We start from the raw sequence: 19,194 nt of genomic DNA, 5'->3' as shown, positions 1-19,194 counted from the left end.
GGCGGGGTCCGGGGCGGGGGGCGCGGGGGAGCTGGGCTACGCCCGGCCCGGGCTGCCTGCGGGTCAGCCCCGCGCCTCCCGCCACCAGGCCCGCGTCTCCCGCTTCTTTGCCGCAGACTCTGATCCCCTTTGCTCGTTTCCCTCCTCCTCACCCTGGGGGTGAGCCCAGCGCTGCTCCAGCCCGAGAGCACCCCACGCTTTTTGTGTTTGTCTTCAGACCCATTCTTTAGGCACTATTCACAGCAGTTAGAAATTAATTTTCAACTCTTAGTTGACAGTTGCATTTTCTTTTTCCTTTTTTCTTAGAATTTGTTGAAAATAAGAGGGTCCTACCAAAGCCTTCTCGCTGTCTGGCTAGTGGGAATTCCCTCTTGTTTCCATGGCGTTCAAGTTGAGATATTTAAACATCGGGCTGGCGCCCTAGTTCAGTTTTTTCCCCCCTCCTGAATGGGACATTTAAATTTCCTGTTAACGCTTAAAATTTTCATTATTTGCCGGTTAGTTGAATTTGGATAGAGCATTTCTGCGGACTGTGAATTTTTCTTTAGGAAACGATCGGGCTGTCGTGAAACTTACAGCAAGTTAAGAAAAATAAGCGATACTTAACATGCCCACGTCTTTTGTGTGTTGGGATAGAGGTGTTTCTCTTTAAAAATCGGAATTTAAAAAGCATAATGACATAAGTGGATTTACACAGATCACTGTCAGAGTTGGAATCAACATGAGATTTAAATGGAAAAAGCAACGCATTACGAATGCTAAACAAAATCTGAGCGTTTCCACTTCCTTGAAAACGAGGCTCCTCTGTTTGTGGGCACCTCTCTTACTCCGTGTGCTCCCTTAGTAAGAGGCAAAGGCTGCTTTGATATGAAAAACTTCCTACGGGCTGATAGGAGGAGGGAGCGCAGATCAGCTGTAGGCTGTTAATGTTCTTCTGAGAGTTGATGGCCATTCCCAAAATGAAAGGGGACGTTTGGGCAGAGGAGCAGCATGGAAAAGCTGGATTGTCCTGTTTTCACCCTGTGATTTGATTACAGTCAGGACTCTGTTAATAAAAGCAGAGCTACTTTCCAGAGCCAGGTTTGTCAACGCTATTATCTGTTCTGGGAGAGGCCGTGACTGAAGACCTGGATGAGCTCATGAAAAGCTAATGGTGGTCTGTTATGTTCCAGTGAAGCATTTATTTAAAGTTATGGGGAAGAAGCTATTTTTGCATTGGGTAGAATTGTCAGGAAGCAACATTTTTATCAAAACATTGAATGAAAGTGGACTATGATATTAGCATTTCAATCTGATAGAGTAACATTCATTTTTAGTGCCTTGTCTGAGATACTTAATATTTTGTGACAAATTTTTATAAATTGTATCTGCTTGGCTAGCTAATTTTAACAAAATTACATTATTTGAAATTCAGAAAGTCAGTGCTTCAGTTTTAATGAATGTTTTATAGAGCCATTACTGAAATCTGAAGTTTGATGTGTCAGAGTCGAGTCAGCTAAAAAGCTGTATATTACAGGTCCTCTGGGCAACGTAATTCCTCATTTTAAATGAGGCACACATGTGAGTTAAAACTGAAGGTGTATGGGCTTCCCTGGTGGCGCAGTGGTTGAGAGTCCGCCTGCTGATGCAGGGGACGCGGGTTCGTGCCCCGGTTCGGGAGGATCCTATTTGCCGCGGAGCGGCTGGGCCCGTGAGCCATGGCCGCTGAGCCTGCGCGTCCGGAGCCTGTGCTCCGCAACGGGATAGGCCGCAACAGTGAGAGGCCCGCGTACCGCAAAAAAAAATAAACCCAAAAAAGCAAAAAAAAAAAAAACCACCTGAAGGTGTATCATTCTTTGTAAAGAAGTGTGGGCAGAGGAGCACCCTGGAAAAGCTGGATTGCTTGTAGCCTATGATTTGATTAAGGTCAGAAGATTCCTAAGACATCAGGACTCTTCATTTTAAATATCATTTATAAGGTCAGAAGATTCCTAAGACATCAGGACTCTTCATTTTAAATATTATCATTTATAACATCTTTTTAGATTTCTCATAGAGTTCAGTCAACTTTTTTGGCTACCATGGGATATGGAGTAGGTATTCTCAACCTCTTTTCCTATGTATAGTTTGGTGGAGGTGCAGAGGGCATCAGTACCAGCATTAGAAACTATGTATCCTTTGATTGCTCTGCAAGTGCTCTTTCTATAAAGCTGCTGTGATAAGAATCTAGTCTAGATAGCATTACATCAGTGGAAAATGGGGCTATGAGGCAAGCAACATCTTCCTTTTTTTGGTAGGACTTGATTATCATTGCATTCTTACTTTTTTTAAAGCTGTCTTACCTCAGAGATTAAAACTATTATTTCTCTCTCTCATTTGAAACATGGGATTATGGTTATACCCAATAGGTTCCAGTGGTCAAACCTTATAGAAAATATTCATTGCACAGAATTCCACGACAACAAAATACTTGGAAATGTCCTTGCATGTTCTCAAAGTAAAAACTAGAAAATGATGGAAACAATTTTTCAGTGAAATTTATTATTAGTGAGTTCATTTTGTTTGAATCCATTATTTTGGTATTTAGAAAATGGGTAGATCTTAGTGTCAGACAAACCTGTGGTCTCATTCTGGCCCTGTTTCCTGTGAAACCTTGACCACCTCTCTGCTTCACTTTTCTTACCTGTAAAATGTAGTTTGTATTTACCTTAATTAATTTATAATAATCAGAATTCTTAGTTGTCAGTCACCATAGTCCATTAAAACTGACTTCAGCAAAACAGATATTTATAGGCTTATATGGGTTGCTGGAAGGAACAGGATTGAAGGAAGAATTCCCCGGGCAGTTCCAGGGACATCAAAGACTGGGGACTCTTCCTCTTCTGCTGTAGACAGGCTTTGTTCCTGGGGTCTTTCAACTTCTTGTAGTGTTTCATCTCTAATCTCAAGTAGAAAATTCTAGAAAAAGGCTCTCATTGGACTTGCATCACACGCCCATCCTTGGATCAGCCAATGTTGCCTGGGATGGGGGCCTCTGGTTCTCTGGGCTGTGTTCCTTGCACATCCATACTGCAGACAGAATCCCATGACTGGCGCTGGAGAGGAGTGCTGCGCCAGTGGAGAGGAATGCTTGGGAGGTAGTGGCTCTTCCACACAGAGGGACTCTCTGAAGATGCTCAGTGTGGACAGACTGTATTTAAGGTATTCAATCTAAAGCACTTATCTTAAAGCACTGACCAGATGTCAGTACTTCAGAAGGAGTTAAACCATGCTCTGGCTTTTTAGATGCTCTGGCTTTTTAGATACTCTGGGTGATTAAATTCTCACATTTCACTGATGACAGCGATTATCAAGATTTCATCCCATTGAGGCTGTACAGCATATCTGTAGTAGGGAACCAAGAAACTACCAGGCATTTCAGTGATACCATTTCTGGACCCGTCATACCCTTACTGTGAATGACTGTTAACTCGGAGGTAGTCACCTTACTTTCCTTTTCAGATCTGGTCAGGCCATCAAATTATGGTTTCTGCTGGGTCCCAGAACACTAACTAGTAGGATATACTGAAAATGTAGAGTGGGAAGAGTTAGGGCTTTGGAAACAGACTTCAGCTTTGCCACTCACTGGCTGTGTTAACCTTGAACACATTTCCTCATCAGTTACAAAGAGGTAAGAGTATCTGTGATAATTGGGTTGTTTGTGGGAACTGAAAAAAATAGCTTGTGTAGATTACTTGGTATGGTGCCTGGCACAATAAAATTATAGCTAATTCAGTGATGGTTTTGATCATTTAAATTTTAAATGATTTTTTTTTTTTTTTCCAGTTTCTGACCTCTGGGAAAAATGTCCTCAGGCCCCAGTCCAGACCTGCTAAACCAGAGTCCCTGGGAGTGGGGCTTGGGAATCTGTATTTTAGATATGTGCTCCAGGTTGTTGTTATAAAGCCAAAGATTGAGAACCATTGATTTAACTGAGACTGATTTGACCACTATTTTTGCGCTATTGTTTTTTGGGGGAGAAATTTTTTGCCTCTTCCCTGCAGTTACTTTTGAAGAAGAGAGGAGTTAGGCAGTGAACAGTGAAGAAGGCTGAATTATTTACTAAACCCACCTTAATCTCTGCTTTGTTGATGCAGAGACATCTTAGATAAAAACCAGTATTTTGCACCTTGTATTTCAGTTTACTGAAGATTATACTTCACATAGCTGTAAAGTGCTTAGCACAAACCTGACTAGTAAATTAATTAATGTTGTTCTGTGCTTTTGAACGGGAAAGTGATTAGGTTAATGAGAAAATAATGTGTACTTTTGACATAGAAATCCTATTTTAAAACATTAAGATTATTATCTGTGTGTCATACCTGTTGGAAATACTTCCTTCTAACATGTTAACTTAAATTTTTTTCAGAGTGTATGCCACGTGAAGTTTAAAATTTTTATGTGTTCAGATTGGCAGTTTTTTCCTTATCATTTTTATTTTTGTCATGCATAGAAAAACTTTCTACCAGTGGGTTTTTTTTCCTTTTTTTTTCATTTAAATCTTTAATTCAGTTTTTTTTTCGAGAGAGAGTTTAGGTTGTACAGTGTGATGCTAACTTATTTTTGAAGTGGTTAGATAATTGTTCATTGCCATTTGCGTATAAGCAGTTCTTTTCACACTTCTTGAATATTCATGACACTAGATATTTATGAAAAAGAAGACCTGACTTAGATGTCTGAGACAATTTTTAGTTGAAAATGAGTTGTGCAGGTACTGATCTTTAAATAATGGTGGTTAGAACCATGGGAATGGTCTCCTTTAACATGACTGTAAGCATCTTTATTTCTCTTGCAGTCACAGTGCAGGTATCCGTGCCTTTAAGGTGCATCTTTGGTGAGGCACCTCATTCAGACTTCCACATTCTTATGCTGGATATGCCTAGACTTACCACTGACTCTCCACGATGCAGGTGGTTTTCACTAAAGCCTCATGGCTATCATGGACATTTAGAAATGAAAAAAATCTTTTTCAGTTTGATTTAAAAGTATGAAAGACCTTCTGCTGTTGCATTTAAGTAAACTTTAAGTTTGAGGACTGTTATTGTGGAGAGTGTTACTGTTAAATGCTTTGTTTAATCCAGAGCATGATGTCTCAATTTTTTTTTTTTTTTTTTTTTGTGGTATGCAGGCCTCTCACCACTGTGGCTTCTCCCATTGCGGAGCACAGGCTCCGGACACGCAGGCTCAGCGGCCATGGCTCACGGGCCCAGCCGCTCTGCGGCATGTGGCATCCTCCCGGACCAGGGCACGAATCCGTGTCCCCTGCATTGGCAGGTGGACTATCAACCACTGTGCCACCAGGGAAGCCCTTTTTTTAAAAATTTTTATTTTATTTTTTATACAGTAGGTTCTTATTAGTCATCAATTTTATACACATCTGTGTATACATGTGAATCCCACTTGCCCAATTCATCACACCGCCATCCCCACCCCTTCGCAGCTTTCCCCCCTTGGTGTCCATACGTTTGTTCTCTACAACGGTGTCTCAACTTCTGCCCAGCAAACCGGTTAATCTGTACCATTTTTCTAGGTTCCACATACATGCGTTAGTATATGATATTTGTTTTTCTCTTTCTGACTTACTTCACTCTATATGACAGTCTCTAGATCAATCCATGTCTCAACAAATGATTTTTTCTTTGTCTGTAATTTTTGCCAGTTTGATTACTGTGTGTCTTGGCATGTTACTCCTTGGATTTATCCTGTATGGGACTCACTGTGCTTCCTGGACTTGGGTGGCTATTTCCTTTCCCATGTTAGGGAAGTTTTCGACTATAATCTCTTCATATATTTTCTTGGGTCCTTTCTCTCTCTCTCTTCTCCTTTTGGGACCCCTGTAATGCAAATGTTGTTGCGTTGTTGTCCCAGAGGTCTCTTAGGCTGTCTTTATTTCTTTTCATTCTTTTTTCTTTAGTCTGTTCCGCAGCAGTGAATTCCACCATTCTGTCTTCCAGGTCACTTATCCGTTCTTCTGCCTCAGTTATTCTGCTATTGATTCCTTCTAGCCTAGTTTTCATTTCGGTTATTGTATTGTTCATCTCTATTTGTTTGTTCTTTAATTCTTCTAGGTCTTTGTTAAACATTTCTTGCATCTTCTCAGTCTTTGCCTCCATTCTTTTTCCGAGGTCCTGGATCATCTTCACTATCATTATTCTGAATTCTTTTTCTGGGAGATTGCCTATCTCCACTTCATTTAGTTGTTTTTCTGGGGTTTTATCTTGTTCCTTCATCTGGTACCTAGCCCTCTGCCTTTTCATCTTGTCTGTCTTTCTGTGAATGTGGTTTTTGTTCCACAGGCTGCAGGATTGTAGTTCTTCTTGATTCTGATGTCTCAATTTTTAAAACATTTTTCAAGTACTGAAATTTGGAGGAATTTAATTTGTGATTCATTTATTGTTTTAAACTTTTGAAATAAATATAAGTTCACAGGAAGCTTCATAGATACCCCATTTATCCTTCACTCAGTTTTTCCCCAGTAGTAACATTTTACACGAGCTTAGTGTAATGCTACCGTATCTGGAATATATGTGTATCAACATAGTGGAATATTAGAACCCCAGAAATTGACATTGTACAACCCATCGACCATCTTCAGACATCACCAGTTTACCTGCACTCGTGTGTATGTGCAGTTTTATGCTGTTGTATCACGTAAGTGAAATTCGTGTCATCACCCCCACAGTCAGGATACAGACTGTTGTATTACCACAGAGATCCCTGTGCTATCCCTTGATCAGTTTGCTTGTAGACAAGCCACCTAGAGCTAGAAATATTAAGCCATATGAAACAGGGGGATGAGTCATGGTAAAGTTTTATTTCAGTTTGATCCACAATGGAAAAACTTTGCATTTATGAACTTCACTGATTCTGGATGTCATTGTTTACTGAAGACATACCCATTTAGGTCAGCTACAGTTTTGCCCCATTAAAATTATTTAATAGAGTTACCTCTTTGAATTTTGTATGTCTGATGTTCCATTTTCAATAATCTTAAGGAATAAAAGCAAAAGCAACTAATAATCGGAACTTGGATAAGTACCTTTACTTTTCCAATATTTTTAAACTTTTTTTTTTTCTGGCCTGAAAATACAAGTACTGTCTGTCTCAGATTAGTTGCTTTTCCTCATTTATTGCTTGTAGTGATAGTTATTGGTACATAATGAGTTCTCAGTATGAGTTTCTACTCTCTATCTTAATCTTTAAAACCAAGTTTTCAGAAGTGAAAGAATGTAAATTTGGGAGATAAGAAACTGTGAATAAATTATGCCCCCTTTTGCTAGCAGCAGCTCAGTGTTTTATGTTTGTTTTTTTTTTTTAATGGTAAGGAGGATGTATACTCACTAGTGCATATGTTTTATATTTCCATTAAAGAAAGACAGAAAGAGAACATTCTTTCTGTAAACTGTGTTTTCTGACATTGAGTTATGGTCAAGAAAGTTACCTAAAACTTGACATTTTTTTCCCTGTAATTTCATCTGCATTAATCAGTTTACATTGATTACAGTGATCCAGCCATTCCTCTCGTAGGGGTGTGTGCGCGCACGTGTGTGTGTATATGTATATGTGTGTGTGTGTGTGTGTGTATATATATATATATATATATATATATATATATATACTCAAGAGAATAGAAAACATACGTTCACGTTAAAATTTTACATGGATGTTCATAAAAGCATTATTTATAATAACCAAAAAGTATCAACAACCCAAATGTTCATTAACTCATGAATGGATAAAGAAAATGTGGTATATCCATCCATTCATAAAAGGGAATGTTATTTGACCATAAAAAGGAATGAAATGTGCTGATAAATGCTACAGTGGGTGAACCTTGAAAATACACTGAGTGAAAAAAGTCTGACTCAAAAGGTCACATATTATATGATTCCATTTATCTATGGAGACAGAAAATAGATGCATGATTGCCTAGGGCTGGGAGCAGTACAAGTTGAGGCAGAAAATGGTATTAATATACAATTTCAAGCAGTCATTTTTACAAAAAAATTTAATTAGTCATTTTCTTTGAGACTTCATTTTTAATTTTCATTTTCTACTGTTGGAAGATTTGACAGAAGGAGATGGAATAACCAACTTATTTCCTTCCTGGAACAAAGGGGCACTTTAGGTGTTGATTATAAATAAATTGTGGATTTGTTGAAAGAAAGCTTTGATGATGTCTGTATCTGAAAGATGGAGATACCTATTTGAACAGGTTTGTTGTGAGGCTTAAATGGATGTGAGAACTCTTGAATCTGAAAAAAACTCTGTGTTAGTTGTTGCCACTTCCACTCAGCCTGTCTCTACAAATAAGTACAAGACTTAAAAACTACATGACCACACCTGGAAGGGGACCAACAAATTTCCTGATCAGGTTGTACATTTTACTGATCTGCACACATTTTCTGACTTATCAACTAAGATATGTTAACTTTTTATGCTGTGCTTGAAAACGGTGTCCATTTCAAGAAAAAACAAATTACAGTGTCACTTTTTTCCATTGATTTAAAAATTCTGACGTAGTTCTTCATGCAGTAGTATACAGAATAACTTAGGCAGGACTTTAAAAGCAACCAGTGCCTGACCCTGTCCTCAGGGTTTCTGATTTAACAGGTCTGGTGTAGGGCTCTCTGGTGATTTCATTGTACATCCTGGATTGAGACCCCCTGTCTTAGCCTGTTGACATTTGTGAGAGGTGTGATCAGAGATGTTGCAAATATGAAATTTCATAGACCTTTCACTGTAAGAACAGTAACTTATAATTGAATTAATGGTGATGGCACATGAGGTGACCTGGTTTAGTGACTCACTCTGACTTCATACTTGCTTTAGTAAACCCAAGCCTCCACTGTACTGAATTTCCAACTAGACTATTGTTTTGAAAAGGAATAACAATGAAAAACATACTTTTTGTAATGTGAGCAGTTGTTGTTGTGTATTTGTGGGGTTTTTTAGCTCTAACCTGCAATCTAAGAAGAAAGTCCACATTTGATCCCCCATTTTAGCTTGTGAAATATAGTGAAACTGAGATGTGTAGGTAATGAAACTGAGCCATGAATATCAACTTGGTCTCTTATTTCCAACTTAAAACACGATACTTGGTGTTTTAAGCTTGGATTGAGGATTAATTTAAAAGCATTTAAAGATTCTCTCTTTCCTTTCTACCAGCATTTGTGGCTTAAATTTTGCTTCATTTGCAAATGTTTTGTTTGGCAGAATGGATTTTATTTTATTTTATTCTAAGGGGGATATGTGCAGTTCATGAAGGAAGGAAAATTTTAGAAGTATTCCAATATTTTCTATGTCATCTTAGGAGGAGATCTTAATATATTAAGAGCGTTCATGACTAAAAAACATTTCCAGTCTGTGGTATTTTTTGCCTAAAGGTTTTAAAGTTCTATTTAAAGTAGTGCTACCCTAAGTAAGGGAGAAATCAATTTCCAGAAATCCTCAAGTTACCATAGCAAGTTGAATTTGCAGTTTTGTTGCTGTAAAAAATAGAACAGTAAGTTTTTATGTTATTGAGTAAATTCCTTGTTAGTTTTAAGCCAAAATACTCACATAGGACTATTTCTGTCTTACTCTGTTAGGTGTAAAGATTTCTCTCTGTGTTACTGGAATCCCTATTGGATGCTGCCCTCTGATGTTTGTGGAATGAACTGCTTTTGGGAAGCGGCTTTTAGGTAGGCACTTAATATTTAATTGGTAGATCAGTGTAGGTAAGATTAGATAGTAGCTAATAAATTTTTGAGTGTAATAAAAATGTGGTCATATGGTCATAAAAATGTTTCTTTTCCTGTAATATTATTATACAAGTAAATAATTTGTTTTCTGATTGGGTTTTCTATTCTTTTTTCCCACTTTGAAGTAGTTATGACTAATTTTTTAATACATACTGTGTATAAAATGATCTAAAAAATTTTAAAGATGTTACTAAGATAAACCATTGTTCTTAGGACAATTTATGATCAAATTTTAGGTAACAGGTAATGAAGTGGTAACCAGATAATAAAGGTAGATTTCCACTGACATTTACAGACATATAGCATTTATCTGACTTAAAGCTGGTATACTGAAAAAACATTTTGTAGGCAAATGGAGACAACTGGGGAAGGATTATATTGGTTATGAGCAGAGGGGTTGAATATTGGGGAATGGGAGGATAAAGATAAGTGTTTATTGAAGGAGCAAATGATATGACATTGTTTATTGGCCCTTTTTTAAAGTTTTTGACTAGTGCAGCTTTGTTCGCGTCTCTGGACAATGAAGGCATTGGATTGACTGACTCTCAGGTCCCTTCCTGCTCTAACCTTCAACGAAGGAAACAAGTATTGGTAGGCATGGGATATCAGACTCTCTGAGATAGTAGCAGGGGAGAGTGAGGCTGTAGCCTAAAGTGCCCTTCCCAAGAATAAAATTTATGATTCATTTGAATTTTAATTCTACTCATTCCATTTGCCAGGCACAGTGCTAGGTGCTAAGAATCAGACTGAGTCTGATTAACATGGCCCCATCCTTCTGGAGCTTACATTCTGATGGGAGCTTCACACTAGTCAACCTGAGACTCTAATAGAGGGTGACAGGTTATAGCCACAAAGATGGGAGAAGCAGGTGGGAGGCATCAGGGAAGGCGTTTTTAAGGGAGTGACTGCATGACGAACAGGAAATTAGCCAGGCTTAAGGACAAGAGGTGACATATTCCAGGTGGGAAGAACTGCATTCTTAATAAATATTAGTAGTGTGTATTTTTAAATTCTTGTATTCCCAGTACATTATACATCCCATGAACAACTGGGAATGAATCATTGAAATCACATATTTTAATTGTATCTCATTTGCTATGGAAAAGATTGGATGATTGAAATTCTAATATGGGTCAGTCGAGTCAGATTATGTAAACTTTTAAAAACTAACTTTTTCAAGATAATCTTACCATTCAGCTTGTTCATAATTTTGGAGAGTAGGAGCTCCATATTTTTCATCCTTTAAAGAGTTTTCGAGCGAATAGAGTAATGACAAGCACCACTTAGCTATCTCCGACCTGACATAAATCTGCTCACTCTGGGAGCTGGGTAAGGTTGAAAGCCCCTGTATACTCCGATTTATACAACCCAGGCCCTTTCGTAAGTTATGGCATGAGTAATGATCTTCCTACCTCCTCTGCTAAGAAAGTAGCCCAGGGAAGTTGACCTAGTCTGAATCCTGGAGCCTCTGCTTAGTATTCCTTTTCTTTGAGTCTCTCCAACTCACTATTTTCCCAAAGCTCCCAAGTATTCCCTGGAAGGAATTACATGTGGATAGATACGTGATATTGTAAACCCTTGTGCTTTTTTACTCTCCTAAATTTGAGATTTTAAAAGTTATACTCTCTGCCTGTAATATTACATCCGTAGTATAAATCTGTAACCATTTTGTTACATGTATCATATCATTATGTAAAATCTCTTAAACTTAGTATGATCAGGCCACCCAAGATGGCTGTTCTCTTGCTCTCTGTACATCCCCTGCTCGACCAGTCCCTGCCTCACCTACACCCTACTCACATGACTGACCTTCCTACATACTTGCCCCTGCCCCAACTAGCGATGGTTCTGACCTTTAAATCAGAACATCTCCTCCATGATAGCTTATCAAAGGGATGGTGAGGCGCATGCTCCTCTGCTAGTTTCCCTGGTAACCAGTGAGCCAACCTGAGGTCAGTTCTCCCTATAAGTGATTACCCCTTCCCCCCGCCCCCCAGCAAACACTGCTGCCATGTCATCTGCACACAGTAGTGTGCTGCTCCAGGACCTTGCTTTCAACATGTAAGCTCCCCCCGTCCATTAAGCCATTGATGTCTCTGCTGGCCTGACTGGCCTCCTTTGGTCTTGAAGCTGGGCAAGTATGGGGCTTGCAGGCCTGCATGCTGCAGCCCAACACTTAGTTTCTTACTTTGCTCTTGGGAATCCCTTATTTATTCAGTCTATTCCAATGTGCCGACAAGCTAAAGTGCTGTCCCATTGCCATGTCATTCTCCCCCTCCATTTCAATGTTTAAATAGCACCTCATTTTTGCCTGACTCTGCCCACCTGGGGAAGCTTCTCTGAAATCCCCTCGGCTACCGTTAGCTCTCCCATTTTGCCTGGCACCAGTGGGCCCTTATAACTGGCACCATTTTCTTCTCCCCAGACTTGTCCCAGCGTTTCCAATTTGAATTCTTTATGTATTTTGATTAGACTTCTCTGGGGGGTTATTTCCTCCCAATTAATTTATTATACAGTGATCATAAAATAACATAAAAAAGCCCAAATCGCCTCAATACCCACTGCAAGTGTTTTCGCCGTTCCTGTGCGTGTGCTTCTAGTAACTTGTATCTGCATGAGTTGTCTGCCCCTGACTGCTCCCCGGTGGCGTCACAGCGCTCACACCTCTTCTGCCTCTTCTGTCCTTGAAACAAACCAAAGTCCCTACCGCAGCTTGCTTCCAGCCCCTTTCCTTCAAGCATCCTTCGTTCTTTCTCGTCACCAGCAAACATTTATGAGTATCTACTGGCTTTACTTCCTTAAAAAACAAAAAAAGAACACCTTCACACCTCAGCCCGCTAGGAGCAGCACCCGGCCACCACCTGACGAAAAACCCGCTCTCACTGAAGTCACCTCTGACCTCGGAAATGTTCTTTGAGCCCAAATGTGCTTTCTTGTTACCACTTCCTCTTTCTTCCTTTGGACTCTGTCCGTCTCTGGCTCTTGTCGTCTCAGGTTTTGTTCCCGCCGCCTCTGGACTCCTCTCTCCGGTCCTGACTCCTTAGGACTCTGCTCTTTCTTCTGCTGCTCCCTGGATGGTTTAACTGATACCTTCATTCCAGAGCTGTTCTCTGAGCTCCCGAGCTGTGTCTCCAGCTGCACGGTGGTGATTTTTGCCTTGCTGACTTGGGCTAGCCCCTCACACCTCCCCTCATCTGGGTTTTGTGTCTTGGTTCATGGTGGGCTTCCCACACGTCAATCAGTCTGCAGTAACTTTTCCCGCCTGTCTCCTTTCATGCTGTTGCTCCTGCCGGCCTCTTCCTTTCTGTCCCTTAACTACCGTGGAATCACTTCTTATCCCGCCACTGTGACCTCACTTCCGTGCCCACCGCTTCTCCTTTCTCTGTATCCTCATAGTTACTGTACCTGCTGCATCTGTTGTGGTTGCGAATCATTACCCACTTCTGGAGTGTTGACTTCGCAGACGGACACCACGTGGTGTTCATTATTTAAGCCCCATTATTTGGCAAGGTGCTTGGCAACCAGTAAATGACTAGTAATTTTCCCCAGCAGTTTCAGACTAGGTTAGATGTTTGTGTAGTGAGCCCAGTTAGCAACCTTGATTGTTTTTTATTTAAGCAATTAACCATGCTTTCTGATTAAATCTTTCAAAAATCTGTCTTTTTACAACAGCTATAAATTGTGTGAGGTTAGGATTGTGGCTTTCTTGTTTATCCCCAGTGTCTAGCATGTGAAAGGAGTTCAAATATTCATTAAAAAGAATTGGATATCACTTATGTTCTAAAAATTATACAGATTTAAGCCTGTACCAGCATTGTGTGAGTGTACTGGTGTCACCATAACCTTAACATTCATTATTGGGAGTTATAATTTTGCCACTTATTAGAGTAAAATGATAGCTTATTATTGACTTATATTCATTGATTATTTCTTGAATTTATTTCTGCATTTATTTGGCTTTTTAAATTTTGTTCGTACTTTCTGTATTGATATTTACCTATTGAGCTTTTTAATGCTTATTTTATGAACTCGTAGAATAATACATTCTACCTTTGCCATTGATTACAAATATTTGTTTCATTTTTTAATTGTAGTTTTTTTCATTATGTAATCTCTTAATTTTAATATTATTATGTGACTTGAGCTTTTAAAATATTTAATCTTTCTCTCTATGATGGGAATTGATTCTCAGTTCATAGTCTGTGTATTTGCTACCTGAACTGTTATCTTGAGTGGTCCCATGCTAGTTTTAAGAGGTATATTTTTACAGACTATTTTAAATTATATTTTAACAATTAATACTTACAAAATGTTGAATTTTTAGATTTTTTTAATCCTTTGCATAAAACCTTGCAGAGTTTTTTTTAAGTATTGTATTTTGTCCCCAGAGGGATTTATATACAACCTTTAAAGTAGTTTTACCTTAGTATATTAATTCACCACAACTCTTTTTTTTATAGTAAGAGGAAAAACTTTTTTTTAAGAGCTACACATTAAGGAAATTATCATTAGTGTTTCTGAATATAGTTTTCCAATTTTGTTCAATTGCAAGTTTTTTTTTGTTTTTATTTTTTGCGGTACGCGGGCCTCTCACTGTTGTGGCCTCTCCCGTTGCGGAGCACAGGCTCCGGACGCGCAGGCTCAGCGGCCATGGCTCACGGGCCCAGCCGCTCCGCGGCATGTGGGATCTTCCCGGACCCGGGCATGAACCCGGGTACCCTGCATCGGCAGGCAGACTCTCAACCACAGCGCCACCAGGGAAGCCCACAAGTTTTTAAAGATAAGTTCGTGGCAGTTATTTTTTAGTTTGGGGAGATTGTTATCAGAAATTTAATCTGTTTACTTTGAGTCTGTGTACTTAATTATAATGCTAATTACTAGTCTAAATATTGTTATATTTTGTTTTCTTTTATAGAGAAAACACTAATTTAATTATAGGCTAGAAGAACACACTGGAAGCTTTTGATGCTAAATTTCGATTTAAAAAATTTTAATTTTGATTAAAAATTTTTAATGTTTAAATTTTGATGCTGTCTAAAAAAAGAAAAATTATTGTTCCTTTACAGCAGAAATGTTACTTAAAATAAGTCTATTCTTAAGGCTTGTAAATCTGTTTACAGTATTTGTATTAGAATTTTCATGTAAAACATTGTGTTAACTTTTTTTCTGGATTCCTCGTCTCAGCTTTCTACTTTGATAAGTTTTCAAATCTACAGAGGTTATAAGAATAGCATAGTGAGCCACTACATACCTGTCACTAGATATTTACCTATTAGTAACATTTTGCCACTTTTTGGCTGAACTGTTTGAGAGACAGCCTAAATATTCAGCATGTATTGCCTAAGAACAGGGATAGTCTTCAGTACCAACATAACAAAATTGGCACTTACAAGTTATTTAACACTGACAGAATGTTATATTTATATATATTCATATTTCCTTATTTTCCTTTTAATGAACTTTGTATCTTTTCTTCCCCATTCAGAACCCAGTCAAGGAACAAGTGCATTCAGTTATTAAATCTATTTAGTCTTCTTTTTTCTAGAACAATTCCCAGACATTTTTTTGAGGGGGAGGACAGGGCAGGGAGGCGTGGTGGTTGGTGTCTTTCTTTCATGACATGATGTTTTTGTTTTGTTTCACAGAATGTTCCTTTATTTGGATTTGCCTGTCTCCTTAGGATTAGATTCAGGATCTTTGGCAGCAATATTGCGCAGGAGATCTTGTGCTCTTTGGGCGTTCTATGGGGAGGCGTGTGGTGGCAGACAGTTAACATGATTGGTTGTTTGATCCCCTGGTTAAGGTGGCGGTGTCACATTTCTACACCGTAACAGTATCTTTATCCCCTTTGTAATGTGTGGGGATAATACCTTGATACTCTGTGGTTTTAGCATCCATTAATTATTCTTGTTCAAATCATCTATTGCAATAGTGAGTGCAAAATAGTGTTTTTTGTAATTCTGTCATTCCTTCTACATTTATTGGTTGGTATTCATCTTTAAAGGAGGGTTCCCCCTCCGCCTTACTCTTTATTTAGTATCATTTTGGACTCACTGATTCAGTTTTTTAATAGAATGTGTTACCAATCATTGCTGTCACAATTCTAGTCTGTGCTCAGGCTATGCCAGATTTAGTCATGGGGACCCCCAGGTGTTACCTTTGAATTATCTGAAGCATTTCTTCTAATCATATATCTGTAGAAAAGTAGGTTATGACTTTAAAATGTCCTTTTTGGATAACATTTCTTTAAATCCACAGGGACTTTCTCTTATTCACACTGTGATTAATATATAGCATATTTTTGTAGATCCTGACAATATTAACACCATTCAGTTGGAACCAAAATTACTTGAATGGCTACTTCCCTACAAGTTCTTTGAAGGTTTTAGTTATCCCTTCCTCTAGTGTAAAAGCTTACTTTAGATTTCTTCCAGTTGCAGTTACTTCCTGTTCCTGGGTCTAGGGACAGGGTGGTGAGCAGAGACATCTTTAAAATATGTTTTGTCTTGTCAGTTTAGCTGTTGGAGTCTGTACTGTATATAATGCTTTTGCTAAAAAGGGACACATAACAGAAAAACAAATGCAATATTGTTGACAGTACTACTGCTTTTATAGAAATTGGTGGAAGGAGTGCTAGCAGTGTGATTAGAACAAGCCTTTCTGCAGTGCCTGAGAGCAGGAGTCCCTGGGACTGACGTTAGAAGGACTTTTTTTCCTTGAAGAACATTTGACTTATTTCTCTTGAGAAGGTTTGTTATACTTCTGTATGTTGAGAGTTCTGTGCCAAACAGCACATGACTGTTATGGCTCACTCTTTAAATCTCTAGGCTTTTAGCTTTGGGGAAGGATCTACTTATGGCCAGTTAAGCAATCCGAGCCCATTATAGATTCTCAAATCTTGGTGCTTTAATGAGGGTCTTTATACCCTCATGAGGAACAGGACCTGGAGGCATTTATCAGAAAGCTGAGACAATGGAGAGCTCTGTGAGATTGTTGTGTCTTGATTGCCTTCTCTTTTACTTGTGTCGTTGTGGCTTCCGCTGCTTTGAGGTGAACTGGGTTCATGTCCCCTTGTTTAGGTATAGAAAGTGTAGATAGTCTCCCCTCTGACAGGGCTCCAAAGTTGTAAACTGAGGGGCTCAATAGAAACGAGGGGAATGGATAGAGGGTGCAGACGAGGACGCAGGCACGGCTTCTTTCTAATTCCTGTCAGTGGAAAAGAACAGAGCTTTCAAAAGACCCAAGCTTATGCTGTACCTTATGAGTGAAAGAGGTAGCACAGCAGGTGAGTGGTGGAAGGCTAAACTCTGGTAACCCTGTAACAGAAGATGGTTGGATAGCTGGATAGCCATGTGCAAAATTATGCAGTTGTCCCCTCCTCAAACCACTCATAAAAACCAGTTCCTGGTAGATAGATGTAAATCTTAAAGGCAAAGTATGTACCTGATGTTATATCTTAATTTAATGATAATCTTAATAACTTGATGAAGAATGAACTATCACCACCACTTCTCGAATAGTAAATTCCCCTTCCAACAATACCACTTTTTATGTGACTTCTCCATTGAATACCATTAACAAAGTGGTGTAATAATGTTTAACTTCATGAATTATCCAGGGAAGGTTTCTTTTTCTTAAAAGCAGTTGTTGTTGTTTGTTTTTAAAGAATGTCATCTTTAGAATAATTGGCCCATTAGTCTGAATAAAGGGTAGGTTATCAGGGTATTGGGTCTCAGCCTCCCAGTTGAGGGATCAGGGAAGGAAATGACTCTTGTGTTTTCTAGAAGATAAGTATTCATGCTGAAAAGCCTTTCTGCTCCTCTGCTGAAGGCTGACAGTTACCAGTAATTGTGTAGGTAAGAGATGTCCGGTGTAAGAGAAGTGAACCCATTTTCAGGCCTCAGGAACTCAGAGCAGAAAAGCGTCAGTTTCAACTGCTGTCCTTAAATGTCTCTGGGCCCTTGGCAAACAAGCTTGTTAATATGACTGAATAGATCCATAGTAGATGCAGGAGCACGTTATATATATTCAGACTTTATCATTAATAGGATAAAAAATTAATAATTCCAAATGTTTAATGTTAAAACACTAAGTTGTATGAATTTGATATTTAGGTGTGTTTTATATAGTCAATTGTTTGTATTTAATGTTATTTAGCATCATTTTCTGTTTTCTCATATCCTGGCCAGTTGAGGGACTACCCTTGAGCAATACCAAGATTTTCCTCAGGAAACAGTTCTGGGTCCACTCTGACACACGGACACATGAATACTCAAGATTCCAAAGTCCTGTGCTAAGGAATGTAACCACGATAATTTTAGCTTATAAATTTAAGAAAAATGATTAATCACCCATCCCTGCTACTACAAAATTTCAGTAATGGATACATACAACTATTAACATTAAACAGTATTATTTGTAATCCCCTTATACATTTTACAGAAAGGATCTCTGTAACTAAAAATTGAGTTAAAGTCAAATTTGTATGTTTTTAATTTTGGAGTGTTTGTACTTCATAATACTTTAATGTGCTACTAGGTTGTTTTATGTTGTCTTCTACTCCTACATACCTTTAGCTGTCAGTTCCAAAAAGATTATTTTATGTCCTAATTACAGATGAGGTCTTTATTTCATATTGTAAATGTTAATTGTTTAATAACAATGCAGTCACACATAATTAGTTCTGTTCCTTGTATGATGGTGGAGTATTACTAGTTCAGTGGTAAGGTGCTTGCACTGCTGCTCTGTGTTAGAGGTAGGGTCCAACATAGCCTAGGCTGATAACTGGGGTTTAGGAATCTTTCCTTCCTTCCAAAATGATGTGCTACTAGTGTTTGACTAGTATTTTTAGACCACCTCAGAAATTTTTACTTCTCACTGATTACTTGATAAATGGGACTGCACAGTAAAAAAAACAAAACAAAACAAAAAAACTTAGGTGAAGGAAACTTCTTGTAATCAGCATGGTTGAAGATTGGATATAATACTGAAATATTTGTGGGTGAATTTATATCTGGGTTTGCTTCAAAATGATCTGTTGGTTAGTGGAAGGGGCTGTGGGGAGGGGTTTTAGAGGAAATAAGAATACCTTTGAATGGATAATTGTTGCAGCTGAGAGATGGGTACATGGAGATTTACTGTTGTCTTCTCTCTACTTTGGTGTGTTTGAGATTTTTTTTTTAAGTAAAATAGTTAAAAATTAAATGGAAGACCTTCAGATCAGTGCTGCTCCCTTTCTCAAGTGGGGGTTTCCTTGAGAGAATTAAGCCCTAATGTCCTACAGCATCCAGAGTGAGTAGTGAATTAACTTCTCTCGCGTGCATCCAGAATGATGCTAGTTATGTACCATTCTTGGGGGAATGCGGAAGTGGTCATTTTTTGTGTTTTGTGGTTCCTGGTGAGGAACGTTAGCTGAGAAAGGCTGGTTGAGGAT

General features: G+C 38.7%; 1 protein-coding gene across 1 annotated transcript in view; it reads left to right on the top strand.

Moving 5' to 3' along the window:
- The window catches only part of GXYLT1 (glucoside xylosyltransferase 1), a 49,506-nt gene that overhangs the window by 243 nt on the left and 30,069 nt on the right, over positions 1–19,194 (top strand). Inside the window, exons 1-2 of the mRNA XM_024740437.1 lie at positions 1–94; positions 9,584–9,701. The exon at positions 1–94 is cut by the window's left edge and continues 243 nt beyond it. Of these exons, the coding sequence (XP_024596205.1) occupies positions 1–94; positions 9,584–9,701 (212 nt within the window). The remainder of the gene's footprint in view (positions 95–9,583; positions 9,702–19,194) is intronic.

The sequence above is a fragment of the Neophocaena asiaeorientalis genome, unplaced genomic scaffold (assembly GCF_003031525.2).
Source record: "Neophocaena asiaeorientalis asiaeorientalis breed wild unplaced genomic scaffold, Neophocaena_asiaeorientalis_V1.1 scaffold340, whole genome shotgun sequence".
Lineage (NCBI taxonomy): Eukaryota > Metazoa > Chordata > Mammalia > Artiodactyla > Phocoenidae > Neophocaena > Neophocaena asiaeorientalis.
The sequence above is the reverse complement of the archived record's forward strand: the minus strand, read 5'-3'. Positions and strand labels throughout refer to the sequence as shown.